At 43.4% G+C, this 13,887-nt stretch overlaps 1 protein-coding gene across 14 annotated transcripts in view; it reads right to left on the bottom strand.

Annotated features, from left to right (window-relative positions):
• CCDC93 (CCC complex scaffolding subunit CCDC93) overlaps positions 1 to 13,887 on the bottom strand; it is a 94,664-nt gene that overhangs the window by 45,999 nt on the left and 34,778 nt on the right. For 11 of the 14 annotated variants that reach the window (XR_012421076.1, XR_012421077.1, XM_074008890.1 and 8 more), the window contains 4 exons: positions 13,197 to 13,233; positions 10,625 to 10,717; positions 10,287 to 10,337; positions 9,058 to 9,144 (listed from right to left, as the gene is read on the bottom strand). Coding sequence is in view for 12 of the 14 variants with exons in the window: in XM_074008890.1 (XP_073864991.1) it covers positions 9,058 to 9,144; positions 10,287 to 10,337; positions 10,625 to 10,717; positions 13,197 to 13,233 (268 nt within the window). In the remaining 2 variants the exon portion in view is untranslated. The remainder of the gene's footprint in view (positions 1 to 9,057; positions 9,145 to 10,286; positions 10,338 to 10,624; positions 10,718 to 13,196; positions 13,234 to 13,887) is intronic. The other 3 variants (XM_005572962.5, XM_074008886.1, XM_074008888.1) reach the window with 1 other exon arrangement.

The raw sequence follows: 13,887 nt of genomic DNA, 5'->3' as shown, positions 1-13,887 counted from the left end.
CTACTCAATAGTTGTTTGCTGAAAGAAGAAATATATCTAATCACTCTTTCACATGACAGTGATTATGAGGTCAATTCCATCAGTTCTCTGGCAGAAAAAAAAACAAGCTGAAGACTTAAAATATAAAAAAACTGTGCTAATTTAAAAATATATTTTCGTAAGACTTCATACATTTGGAAAAAGTGTAAGGGTTACAAACCCAGGGTAGATAAATAACAACATGAAGGAAGGCAACTACTAAGAGGACAGAGGATATATTAACAACAGATACTTTAGGGGCAATTCCTTCCAACTTTGTTAAATATATTTCCTAAGGGACTAGTGGAAACGAAGGCCTTATGGGGATGCTAGCCACTGTGTGCAGCCCCCCATCTGTTGGTAGAAAAGCAATCCCTGTCTCCTACTCTCTCTAGTTCAGAGGGGCTGCCAATCACACCCAACTCCTGGCAATGATGGGCCTGGGGAGAAATCTGTGACCTAAGCCATGACCAACAGAGGAGAGTCCTTCCTTAGGATTTTATATACTGATGGAGGGAGGGGGCAGTAAGACAGAAACTGTCTATAGCCAGGCCTCCAAGGTGATGAGGCCGAGAGAGAGACAAAGTGAAGCAAAGGTAAAGGGATATGGCAGGGCCACTTGAGTCCCTCTAAAGACTTCCAGTTCTGAGAGCTAATAAAGGTTCCCTTTTGCTTACAGCAGCATGCTGGGTAGAATTCCTATTACTTGCACCCAAAAGGCTTACAAGGCACAGGGTCCAAGTGAGTGAGTGACAGAACTAAAGAGGCAGTCTTCTCTGCTGACTGCATCATAAAGTGGAATAAGAGTCATCATGATAGATGGGGACAAGATCTGCTCTAATCAAATGTGGCTGTCTGCTTTTTCTAGAAGAGACCCTTTCCTTGTGTTTTTTCATAAGTACATCCTTGACCATACCCAAGCTCTAATTATCTGGCGAGATTCCCCAGCTGCTCTGGAAAGATATGACTTCAAGACAGAACAAAGGCTTCTGACTAACTGCCAGAGAATGATCCTCAGAATCAAAAGGTCAGAGGCAATGGTGCCAGAATTTCTTAATTGCTGGACAGGAAAATTTCCAAAACCCATTAAGGAAAAAAAATTCCTTTCTTCCAAGTAAGTCCCTTGATGATCTAAAATACACCTTGCTATGGAAATGAGATCAAGATGTTGACATTCTTTGGGCTAGGATATTACCTCCCCCTGCCTTGTTTTTCTGAAACAAAGTCTCTCTCTGTTGCCCAGGCTGGAGTGCAGTGGCGCGATCTCTGCTCACTGCAACCTCCGCCTCCCAGGTTCAAGCTACCAATCCCACCTCAGCCTCCCAAGTAGCTGGGATTACAAGCACGTGCCACCACACCCAGCTAATTTTTTTATTTCAGTAGAGATGGGGTTTCACCATGTTGGCCAGGCTGGTCTCAAACTCCTGACCTCAAGTGATCTGCCCACCTGAGCCTTCCAAAGTTCTGGGATTACAGGCATAAGCCACCATGCCTAGCTGGATATTACCCTTCAAAGAACTGGATGAGAACATATTAATGTGGCATTCTCCAGAAACATGAAGAGTCACTTAGATACTCCAAACAGAAACTTCCACAGTTTTCAGCAACTTAGATTTATGGTGTGTGAGTGAATGGGCTGAGCTGTACCATTTTCACTTTTTCTTGTTTCCGTGGTTAGTTCCCAGTATGCCAGTTGAATATGCCTTCCCAGTAGGCAGTTGAATAATGGGACAGTCTAAGGAAGCACAGTCACAGCCACGCCTGGAAGGCAGACACTAAGGATGGTAAAGGAGGCTGTCCCTGCTTTTCCCTAAGGATGCTCCACCTAGCCAAGGAGAAAGGTTGCAAAGTCAAACAGTCCTGTACTCAAACCTGGAACTTACTAGCTGTATGGCACTGGACAAGTCACATAATCTCGTTACTTTGCCTGAAAAATGGATATAATATCACGTACTCATTTACTGAGCACCAACACTGGCGGGCCCTTGGCGAGACTCTCAGATTACAAACAAGAACAAAGGTGGCCCACAGCCATATAAACAGATAGTTTCAACTGCATATAAGTATAATGATGGAGGAAGGCAGAGGATTATAAGCAAGAAGGCAGTCTATACGAATTAAATGAGATAATTTTGTAGAATTAAAAAATAATAAAAATTTGAGAACTAAATGAGATAATGGTACACAAAGAATCTGCATGGAGAAGGCACTCAGGGTAGATTCTGATTCCCCAAGACCGATCTGTGCCTCTAGAGCTATAAAATATTCAGATGCTCTAGAGCTACAAAACGTCCCAAGATTCTGTCTTAGGGAGAAGTTGACCAATGAATGATTTAGTTGGCAGACTAAATATTACAGTGGTCAAAATGGTGTATGGTTAGTTAGTGTGCAGCATTAGGGAAAGTCCCTTCCTGCCCTTCCAGGGACATTGCACCTTCCCTGGCCCAGCTTCCTTTTCTTTCTTCTGGCTCCTACAGAAGCTTAGGGGGTTGTAGGGTGGAAGCATTTTTTGGACAGTCAGGCATTTTAGTTTTCTGTAAGTCACAGTAATAGAGTCTTCTTCCCTGTAAAAATAAATGCTATGATGCAGTGAGAATATTAGACATCAACACCAAAATCACAGTGGTACTTCTTCCAGCACATTCAGGGAAGGGTGTTACCCTTTGGAAACAATGGCAGATGGAGGTACTCAGCCTAGAGTCTATGGACACTCATGAATTATGTATCTGGAAGCTTCTTCACATTCCTCTTTCTGCTGCTTTACAAGAACCATATTAAATTGAGTTACATACCTCAGGAACTCTGAGACACATGTTACGTTACACTCTTATAAGAAACTTGTGAACTTTACCAGTGAAAGAGAAGTCTGCACATGTTTTTTTTAACCTCGTTTTTATATCCCAGTGCCTGTCAAGTTTCCAAGCACTCATACAAGGCAGGCTATTCGATTTATTCCTTGGTCACAAAATCATTTTTGCGCTTGCTCCTCCCCACAAATTATCCTGTCCCCTTTCTTCACAAAGCAAAAAAAAAAAAAAAAAAAAAAAAAATCCTGATCTCAGCCTAAGTGAGTTTTTCTCAGATACTACCAACAGCTTCCCTCCTGGGCATTCCTCAATCCCATCTCTACTTCCAAAGTATATTACTGAGACCCTGAAGGTGGCAGCATTGCCAGTGTCCAGTTTCAGCCCAATCTGTGGCAGTATGATTAAAAGACCAATAAGCAAACCATGGTGGACAACTCTAGAACGGCCCCATGATTCCCATCTGCTGATGTACACTCCTGCCTTTGTGTAACCCCTTTCCCTTGGGTATGGATGAAAGCTGTGCCTTAGAATATGCCACAGAGGGGCCAGGCGCGGTGGCTCAAGCCTGTAATCCCAGCACTTTGGGAGGCCGAGACGGGCGGATCACGAGGTCAGGAGATCGAGACCATCCTGGCTAACACGGTGAAATCCCGTCTCTACTAAAAAATACAAAAAACTAGCCAGGCGAGGTGGCAGGCGCCTGTAATCCCAGCTACTCAGGAGGCTGAGGCAGGAGAATGGCGTGAACCCAGGAGGCGGAGCTTGCAGTGAGCTGAGATCCGGCCATTGCACTCCAGCCTGGGCGACAGAGAGAGACTCCGTCTCAAAAAAAAAAAAAGAAGAATATGCCACAGAGAAGGGGCAGTCTTTTGATTACATATATATAATTATGTTAAATAAGTCTATAATGCCTGCCCTCAGGGAGAAGCCCTCCCTTGCTAGCTTTGATGAAGTAAGTGGCAATGTAGGGGAGGCTCATGTAACAAAGAACTATAGGTAGCCTCTAGCTAACGGCCAACAAAACTGGTGACCTCAGTGAGCCGGTTGCAGGGAACTGAAAGCTGCCAACAATCATGTAAGCCTGGAAGCAAATCCTTCCCCAGTAGAGCCTCAGATGAGACTGCAGCATTGTAAGAGTCACAGAGGGTGTTGCTAAGCTGTGCCCAACTGCTGCCCCACAGAAACAGTGAGATAATAAATATGTGTTATTTTAAGTGTCTACATTTGTGGCAGTATTGCCACACAATAGCAGATAACCACACAAACAACGTGAGAATGAGAAAAGCAGCCCCTGACATCTGAAAGCTAGCCTTGTACTATTAGCAAAGCATTGATGTTGCTGGGAGGCTGGCTTGCACTCATAACCAGGCCTCGTTACAAAACATGAACAATTTCAAAGAACACCAATACCAGACAAGGTCACCCTATGACTATGAGTATGTCTGATGATGGATGAAAACATAAACATTGTCCGAATCACAAAAATGACCAAATATTCCCTATACTGGCTATCATGCATACATAGCTTTAACCTTGATTCATTTTCCCCATGTCTTAGAGATAAGATTTATTAAGATGCTCATTGACAGACTCACCCCTCCTTACAGCATCGAACACAAAGCAAAGCCCACTTCCTTGAACCCTCCTTCAAGTCACCTTATGTAAGTCCAAATCCTATACTAAGTCCTTTCTGACACCCTCTTACTGAAAGGCCCCATGATTCCCACTGGTATGTGTTCTCCCTCACTACAAGCAGCAATACACCCAATTTGTTCAACCAGATATGTTCCTGTTGAACACAACTAGGTCTTTGACTGGACAGTACTGACAAAACAAAAACAAAACAAGCAAATAACAAAAACACCATGCATAACTTTACCACAGAACTTGCACAAAATAGAAGTATAAACCAATAAAACAAGAAAGAGGCTATACTCAGTTTAGCTATAAGACATAAAAATAGAATTGAGTATCTCAAAATGAGTAGAAAGAAACTATCTGACAAACAGTAGTAGGATAAGTGGATATGAACAGGAAAACTAGGACAGATCCCCACTTTAGGCTAAAGAAGAAGAATAAATTCTACATAGGTTAAATAATTAAACATAATTAATAAAAGATCAGCTGACATGCATTAACTATTTTACCAGATCCATGGAAAAACAATGAACCTCTCATTTGGAAACAAGAACAACAACAACAACAAAAAGACTGACCAACTTAGGCACAAATTCCTTGTATATAATGAAAAACAATACAAAAGTAAAATAAAGTGCCTGAGGAATACTTGTATCACAGTGACAATATATTTAAATCTGAAATATAGACTTTATTTAAATTCACCAGGAACACATTACTCGAGTATAGTCTATAACAGACAATTGAGAGAAGAAAACAGAGTAAACAGTCCTGTATTTAAACCTAGAACTTATTAGTTAGATGGTACTGGATGAGTTCTCTGTGACCTGTACTTACACAGACGTATCTTCAATCCTCTCAGTGATCTACGGAGATGCCACTTTATAGTTAACTGCAGTAACAATTTAGACAAACCCAAAATCAAAGCTGGAAATATTGGAGGCATATGCTGGGAAGTCCCTTCACCACTGATAGTATTCTATGTAGTTATAACACATAGAGGGAGTCATAACCCGATTATCCAACACCTAGAAACTCTCTCAGCAGAAACTATCTGCTCACATTTCACACTATTATCCACAATGGCAAACAGAAACAGCTTAAAATTGTGTCTAACAAAAAAAGTTTAATGAATTGTGCTGTATTAACACATAAATTATGTAATTATTAAAATAAATAGGAACTGCCAGCTGCAGCAGCTGAGACCTGTAATCCCAGCACTTTGGGAGGCTGAGGTGGGAGGATGGCTTGAGTCTAGGAGTTCAACACCAGCCTGGGCAACATGACAAAACACCATCTCTACAAAAAATATAAGACTTAGCCAGGCATGGTGGTGTGCGCCTGTAGTCCCAGCTACTTGGGGGGCTGAGGTGGAAGGATCACCTGAGCCTGGGAGGCCAAGGCTAAAGTGATCGTACTACTGCACTCTGCCTGGGCAACAGAGTGAGATCCTATCTCAGGAAACACACACACACACACCCACCCCCACACACACACACTTAAAAAAATAAAAATAAACGGGAAGGCTAGAAAATATTTAGGATGTGATGTGACAAAACAAAAAAGAATGAAGACTACAAAAATGAAAATAAAGCTATCGATAGCTGAAGAGTTATAATGTGCCAGGCACTGTTTGAGGCATTTTGGTCATGTTTCATTTAATCTTCCCAATACCTGTCAGAAAAATATTATTTTCATTTTATAAAGCAGATACTAGGGCAAAGAGAGGTTAAATATATGGCCAAGGTCACACAGCTGGGAAATGGAAGAGGCAGATACGAACCAAGATATGACTTCAAATGGTGTGTTTTTAATCACTGCACTCACTCACTGTCCTACTTCTTTTAGACATATATGATGACTGCAACCAAGCACAACTATGAAGATCTGGGAACAAACACTGTAAAATAATATGCAAATGTAAAATAACTGCAATATGGGAATAGGATAAAAGGCAATGTAATTTTTAAAAACCATCAGCTTTAATGCTATATTACCTATCCAAAGAAAACGCAATTAACTAATGTTTGACACCTCCAGTTCTCCAACAGAAGTTTAACTACAGTCATCTCTCAGTATACGTGGGGGATTGGTTCAAAAACCACCTGCATAGGCCAAAATCTGTGCATACTCAGCAGTCGGCTCTACAGAACCCACATATATGAAAAGTTGGCCCTCCATATACGCCAGTTTTGCATCCCATGAATACTGTAGTTTCCATACACATCTGGTTGGGAAAAACTCCACATGTAAGTGGACCCACACAGTCCAAACCTGTGTTGATCAGGAATCAACTGCATATATGTCCTCGGAAAAAATCTTGGCATTGCTTCCTGTCCAAATTACTCCTAATTTCACTCTTTTCTAGAAGAATGGAATGGAGGTAGAGAATGGTCCAAGATAAACAGATAAACCAGAATGTATCCATCAGAGTAGGACAGAGATCACTGGTCAAGGGTGAGGAAGAAAAAGCTTAGGAGATAAAGACACAGAGAGATCCAGAAGGAGACGTGCAAAATGCAGAGTAACTGGGGAAGTCAGGTGAGCTTCAGGAGTCCTAGGCAGGGGAGTGGGTGGAAAGAGAGATGCACTGCCAACCACAGGGGGCTCTGCCTGCCTGCTTTTGCTCTTACAATCATCAGAGCCCCTACGTGCTCCCTGTAGAAACAGCAGTGGGTGCTCTATCCAGTTGCTTTTTTTTTTTTTTCCCGAAAAACTGGGTTCAGCAATGCTATGTGGCAACATAAGGGTGGGTATAAACGCACACTCTTGCCATTCAGGTGTGTGTGCTGACAGGAAACCAAGACATTTTCTTCTCAGACAGTGAATTAATACTCTTTCCACAATTACATCTTCATTTGTACTTTTTGGATAACAAATACCCTTTTCTGGTCAAATTTCAGATGACACTTTGAGCAGTGTCATCCTTCCTAGATGGTAAATAGAAAGACAGGATACTGGATTCTATGAGATTGGACTGGAAAGCCCATGTTAAGAAGGACTTACTTGGGGGAGTGGGGAAAACAAACGAATCTCACCCCGAGACATTCCAAGCTGTTTTACTCACTCATATTCTGCTTGCACGAGGCTCCTTCAAGTCTCCTTCCCAGAGGTTCCCATGGATGGCAGCACTAGGCATTTAAAACAGTTTTCCAGAAGTCTTGGGGGTGTTATAGCTGATAACACCTCCAGATTACTGGGGGACACTTTTTCCCTGACTATAAAAATTTTATTTATTTTTTTTGAGACAGAGTCTCCCTCTGTCACCCAGGCTGGAGTGCAGTGGCACAATCTCGGCTCACTGCAACCTCTGCCTCCTGGGTTCAAGCGATTCTCTTGCCTCAGCCTCCTAAGCAGCTGGAATTACAGGCACCCACCACCATGCCCAGCTAATTTTTGTATTTTTAGTAGAGACGGGGTTTCACCATGTTGGGCAGGCTGGTCTTGAACTCCTGACCTCAGGTGATCCACCCGCCTAGGATTATAGGCATGAGCCACCATGTCCAGCCAGAAAGATTTTAGACATATTAAAGTTAACAGAGTTTAACTGAGCAAAGAATGATTCATGAATCCGGTAACTCCCCGAACCAGAGGGATTCTGGTGCTGTCATGTGGTCAGAGAGGAATTTATGGACAGGAAAAGGAAAATGGTCTGGGTGTGGTGACTCTCGCCTCTAATCCCAGCACTTTGGGAGGCCAAGGAGAGTGGATCATTTGAGCCCAGGAGTTCAAGATCAGCCTGGGCAATATGTTGAAACCCTGTCTCTACAAAAAAATACAAAAATTAGCCGGGTGTGGTGGTGTGCACCTATAGTTCTGGCTATATATCACCTGTGCAATCACTTCAGAAGAATATGTCGCAGAGAGTCAGGGCAGAGCTAATTTGTAGTAAAAGATTCTGAGAAAAGGAAAGCAAAGCTGGATGCTTCAACAGCCATCAACATTTTAGGACAGGGCTGGGGAAGGAGGGATGTGCAACAGTGTCCTGTAAATCTGATTTTACTGATACTACATCTCAGCCAGACCAGAATCAGTTATGTGCAAAATGATTAATCACCGTCTCCCTGAAATATTCAAGGTCCTCCTGCCTTTTCTTAGGATGGAAAAAATAAAAAAGGAAACTCTGAAATATGATTTCAGGCTTTTCTTCATTCTATACTCTTTTAATAAAAGTAGAAGAAAAAATTTTGCCTTGGATTTGGCTGAGTTATGGGGTTTATCTCCTAAGAGGCAAAGCTTCATTCCTCAGCCAAATCATCAAACTGAGCCCAAGTTATAAGAGGCCTGATAGAGAAGAAAAAATGCTCATCCCATACCCTCAGGCATGAATTTATCAAATGTGATAACTGCTCTGTGAGACAGGTTTTCTCTTTAAATTTACAGAAAAGTGGGCACTGCAGAACAAAATTAATTGAACTAACGGGTAAGTGCTGATAACCGGTTGTGCATGGTAAAGCCCAGTGCGTTTCTGACAATCGTGGCTGGTGAGTTACAAGAGAACACAGGGCACTGCTGGGCAGTGGGGTAGGGAAGTGGGAGAACAAAGCCATGGAGCACTATCTGGGGCACAGACTCCAGCTGGGCCCCAACCTACCTTCTCTGCATACTCGGACACAATCTGCTTGATCTCGGCAGAGCAGAGTCCCACGATCTGGCCCACGGAGCTTGCGGTGAGACGGCTCTGCAAGCACACGGAGGGGATGTTCTCAAGGCCAAGCCTTGTCTTCCACAGCAGTGGAAAATCTGAACACTCTATTATGGTAAAACGGATAATATTCCCAGGGGAAAAAATAATTTGGCTTTGCCACATATTACCACCAGGAAGGGAGGAAAGCAGCCTCAGGACAAACACGCAGCTACCTCCTGAATCACTGAGCAGACGGTGCTAGATCCTCCTCTGACCCTGGGCACCCCTGGAAAATGGTTCTTCCCTTCTATGTCCCACCCCAAGGTCTCACCTCCTGAGGGCCACCAAACAGCCTGCAGGGGATTTGGCAGGCTTAGGACATAGGGAATAGAGAAGAGCATGGGAAAGGACAAAGAATCTCAGAACTTTAAAATATCTCTTTATTACCACAGGTCTTCCCAGGCCTCAAAAAGAATGATCCTTTCAGGCAAGGCGCGGTGGCTCACGCCTGTAATCCCAGCACTTTGGGAGGCGAGGTGGGTGGATCACAAGGTCAGGAGATTGAGACCATCCTAGCTAACACGGTGAAACCCCATGTTTCACATACAAATACAAAAAATTAGCCGGGCGTGGTGGCGGGCGCCTGTAGTCCCAGCTACTCGGGAGGCTGAGGCAGGAGAATGGCATGAACCTGGGAGGCAGAGCTGGCAGTAGGCCGAGATCGTGCCACTGCACTCCAGCCTGGCCAACAGAGCAAGACTCCGTCTCAAAAAAAAAAAAAAAAGAATGGTTCTTCCACACTTGGCTATACCTTCTGGACAGGCTCTGGAAAGACCAACTATAATCTCAAAATCCTGCTTCCTACCTAGACAGTGGAGGAAGAAAGCAGAAGACAAGAGCTGCCTCAGCATGAGGCATAACTCGCAGGCCAGCTCCAGCTCTTCCACAGGGGCCCTGTGAACCTCCCAGCAGGAATATTCTGCTTTCACAAGGGTCCTTCAAGTCTCCCTCCTAGAGGTTCCCATGGATGACACACAAGACATTAAAAACTGATTACCAAAAGGAACTCCCCGGGGAGGAGGTACTGTGTGATGGTGACAGGGGGTTCTGGAGAAGGTGGGCTCTCTGGGAGAAGACCCCAGCAGAGCAGGCTGGTGCCAAGTCCCCATCCCCACACCTCCCCGACTCCCACTCACCTCCTCATTTGCCATGGCGGTCATCTTGGTCATCAGCGACTGAATACGCTGCTGAAAGAAGAATGGATGGGAGCAGCAGTGAGCGGTTCTGAACATGTAAGACAGAAGCAATATGCCTACGTGGATCTTTGTGGTGATATCCAAGGGTGTCTTCCTTGATCTCGTCTTATGTGAGCCTCAAAGGCAGGTGATAAAAGGAAACTGGAAGGTGTGAAAGGCCTGCTCGCAGCAGCTGGCTGTGGGAGGTGCTGGCCATTTGGGAACGCTAGGGATAAGAGTACAATTTCTCCCAAAATGACTTACACAGAAACCTCAGAGGGCCTACATAGACCACACACCTCTTCAGCTGCTCGAAGCTCATCTTCCTCGTGGGCATCAGCTTTTTCTGTAGCTGACAGCCCTGCTGCAAGCGCCGTTTTCTTGTCCTCAGCCTGCAAGGGAAGATGTGAAAACAGCTGAGCACGGGAGTTGGAGACTTAGCAGAGAAAGCACAATACTGCCTAGAGGCATGAGTCTGTGAAAGAAACAAACCTGCAGAGCAGCACCACCCTGATAGAGTGGATACTCCAAAGGCCTGAACCTCCACTCAAGTACAGGGAGGGCAGGTTAAGCTTCAGGAACTGGTAAATGCCTGTTTCCATGTCCCAACTGCTCACCGATTAAATTCAGGCCACACACATTTGCCTGACCTGCCCTTCCACTTTGACTTGGCCTTCCCCATCCTTTAACACTTTCAAGCACAGATCACTACTAAAGGAGTGTTTCTTCAAACTGCCTGTTAAGACCAATTAGTGGGACATAAAAGTAATTTGGCAGGTACGACTAGCATCTGTATAAATTAACATAATGGAACATGCCAGAGTGCTTTGTAGTGAGGGGTTAAGTACTGCTTAGTGAAATTTTTGTTTTGGTGGTATTAGTGTGTGTGTTACTGAATCATGATGAAAAATTACACGTTTACTGCTCAGAGTAATCAAAACTGTTTGAATACCACTGGTCTGAAGGATGAAAACTGCCTTATCTAATGATCAAGCAGCATGCTCTGGACTCAGCCCCAGGCCTTAAATGAAGCACATGAAACTCAAGGCTGGATTAAGTGCTGCCTCCTCAATTACAGGCTATAGGTTTTAATTCTATCTCTGCCATTCACCAGCTGGGTGACCTCAGGCTTACCTCTGATCTCTGCATGTTAAGGACTTCTAGGGTCAAAAGAGAGGTGTGGTCTCAAATGCCCTTCTTGGACCATCCCAACTCTAGGATGCTTTTCTATAACGAGTCTATCACTGCCCATGGGAACACTCTGAGCTCCTAACTGCTTGGACACATCTACAGGGGATGAGACTTCTAATTCAAATGTGCCGTCTGACATAAAAATGACAGGACAAGCACAATTTGAATCCTATTTCAGGGACATTTCATGATTTTTCCAATCATAACCAAATCGCCCAGTCATATACAAAGACAATCTTTTCAGACTTAAATTACATATCAAATTAAATATACACATCAAACCCTTATTATATACCAGATAAAACATGATATACTGAAATCCAGAAAACACGCTGCTTTGCAGGAAATCATTACTCAGTTGGGTAAAAAAACACAAATGGGGACAAAATAAATAATGAGAAAACGAAAAAAGAAGATATCATTATCAGTACATGACTAAGTACCAATAACTAACCCTGATAATAATAATAGTTAATGTTTATTAAATGTTTACTATGTGTTGGCTCATTCTAAGCCCTTTACATTTCAATCTTCACAGTAATGCTGTGAGATAGGTACAATGATTATTATCCAAAGTCACTCCGTGAATGGAGGAGCTGGGGTCCTAAGTCAGCCAGTCTGGCTTTAGAACAGTGCTCTTAGCCACTGCTGGTGCCTGCAGTGACTGAGACAACAGTCACCACAGGAAGCAGAGGGGGAGCCTGGGGGAGATGTACAGTGGAGTGGGTGACAGGGGAATAGCAGGGGGAGTGTGTCCTGTTCAAGAAATCTGGGGATCAGGTGGAGAATGAAAAGAGGTTAATAACAGATCTTTTTAAGAGGCCACTGACCACTTTAGCTGACACTTTCTTATTTAGAAAGCAGTGGCTATGAGCTCAGGTTTGATGTCAGATCTCTGGGTTCGGATTCTTATTTATTCACTTTAGAGTTATGTGATCTTGGACAAATCACCGAGCCTCTCTGAGCATTAGCTTTCTGACCTAAAAAGCAGAAATAAGTATTCTCCTCATACACCTGTTCAACGGAGTAAGTGAAAACATACAGAGTCCTTAACATAGAGCCTGGAACACAGAAAGGGTTTAGCAACATAACATCTATGTACCTGCCCTGCTGCTGACAATGAAGCATCATTAATAAACACATAAATTAACAGAAATCTTCGGGCAACCTTTGTGAAGTTAGAAAAGCCATCCTGACTTACCTGGCTCTTCCATGACTAGCTGTTTCCACAGAGGGCAGGCCTGTAATTCACAGCTGTGCTCTACCTAACATCCTGTTCACATCTGTCCAGAGTCTCTCACCTCAGATGAGGAGTGCTCTGGGAGCCCTGGCAGTGGACTTCATCTTCATAGTGTAAAGCTACTAGACCCCAGGTGACTGACCCTGGGCCACAACTTTCAATCACCCCTCATTTCCAGCCCCAGGATGAGACTGCTGCTTTGCTCCCCAATCTGCAGAGGTGGCAAGCTAGAAAAGCCACGACGGAGATGCAGGGGCCCAAGGCAGCTCACACATCCCTGCTATCCCAGCCTGTCCGGGGATCAGAGCCTGGGCAGCAGCAGCCCTGCCACATCCCCTTCCTGGGCTTCCCAGGAAGCTGCCCATCCTGTGAGTGTTAGAGGTGAAGGGAGTCACTTCCATCTCTCAAATATTCTCTCCTATTATCAATGTTTTTCTTACCTTCTCCGTTTTGCTCTGGCGGCTAAATCCGTATCTCCTGAAGACCACAAAAAAGGAGTTTAATTACTACTCAAAACATTACAATAAATCCAGTCAAATGCATTTTGGTTGACTTTTTACATGAAAAGCATCAACAGAATTTATGCCATTTGGTGACTAGAGAAAATGTTACAAGTGCCTAAATTACAAACATATTCCACTGTCTTTTGAATACAAGGCCAGCCACCCTACTTGCTATGCAAATACTATAATGTAAATTGGAACTCTCAGACAGTATAGAGTGCAACATTTTCCTTAAGTGCAATCATGACTTTTTGAATCAGGAACTGCATTTCAGAGCCACAGTTTAAGCTAAAAGCCTTAAAAATATCTATATAAACAAATGTAAATGTGTTTCCTTAAGCCAAACATGCGCTTTAATGGCTACTTCTGTAACTTAGAGTCTACCACACTTTTTATTCTCAAACATAATCCAAGCATGATGCCAATAATGTATACTCACTTCACACAACCTTAAATTCAAACAAACACACAAACCCAATTCAGTTTCAAGTAGTTTATTTTCTGGCTCTAATTAATCTATATTTTTTTTAAATGCAAGAATAACAATGCAAAAACCATTCAACCCCCAACAAAAGCAAAATGCAAACCACCCAGCCTCAGACACCTTTAAGTGATTTGTAAGAAAATA

This window comes from Macaca fascicularis, chromosome 12 (assembly GCF_037993035.2).
Source record: "Macaca fascicularis isolate 582-1 chromosome 12, T2T-MFA8v1.1".
NCBI classification, from domain to species: domain Eukaryota; kingdom Metazoa; phylum Chordata; class Mammalia; order Primates; family Cercopithecidae; genus Macaca; species Macaca fascicularis.
This window is presented reverse-complemented; position numbering and strand designations above follow the sequence as displayed.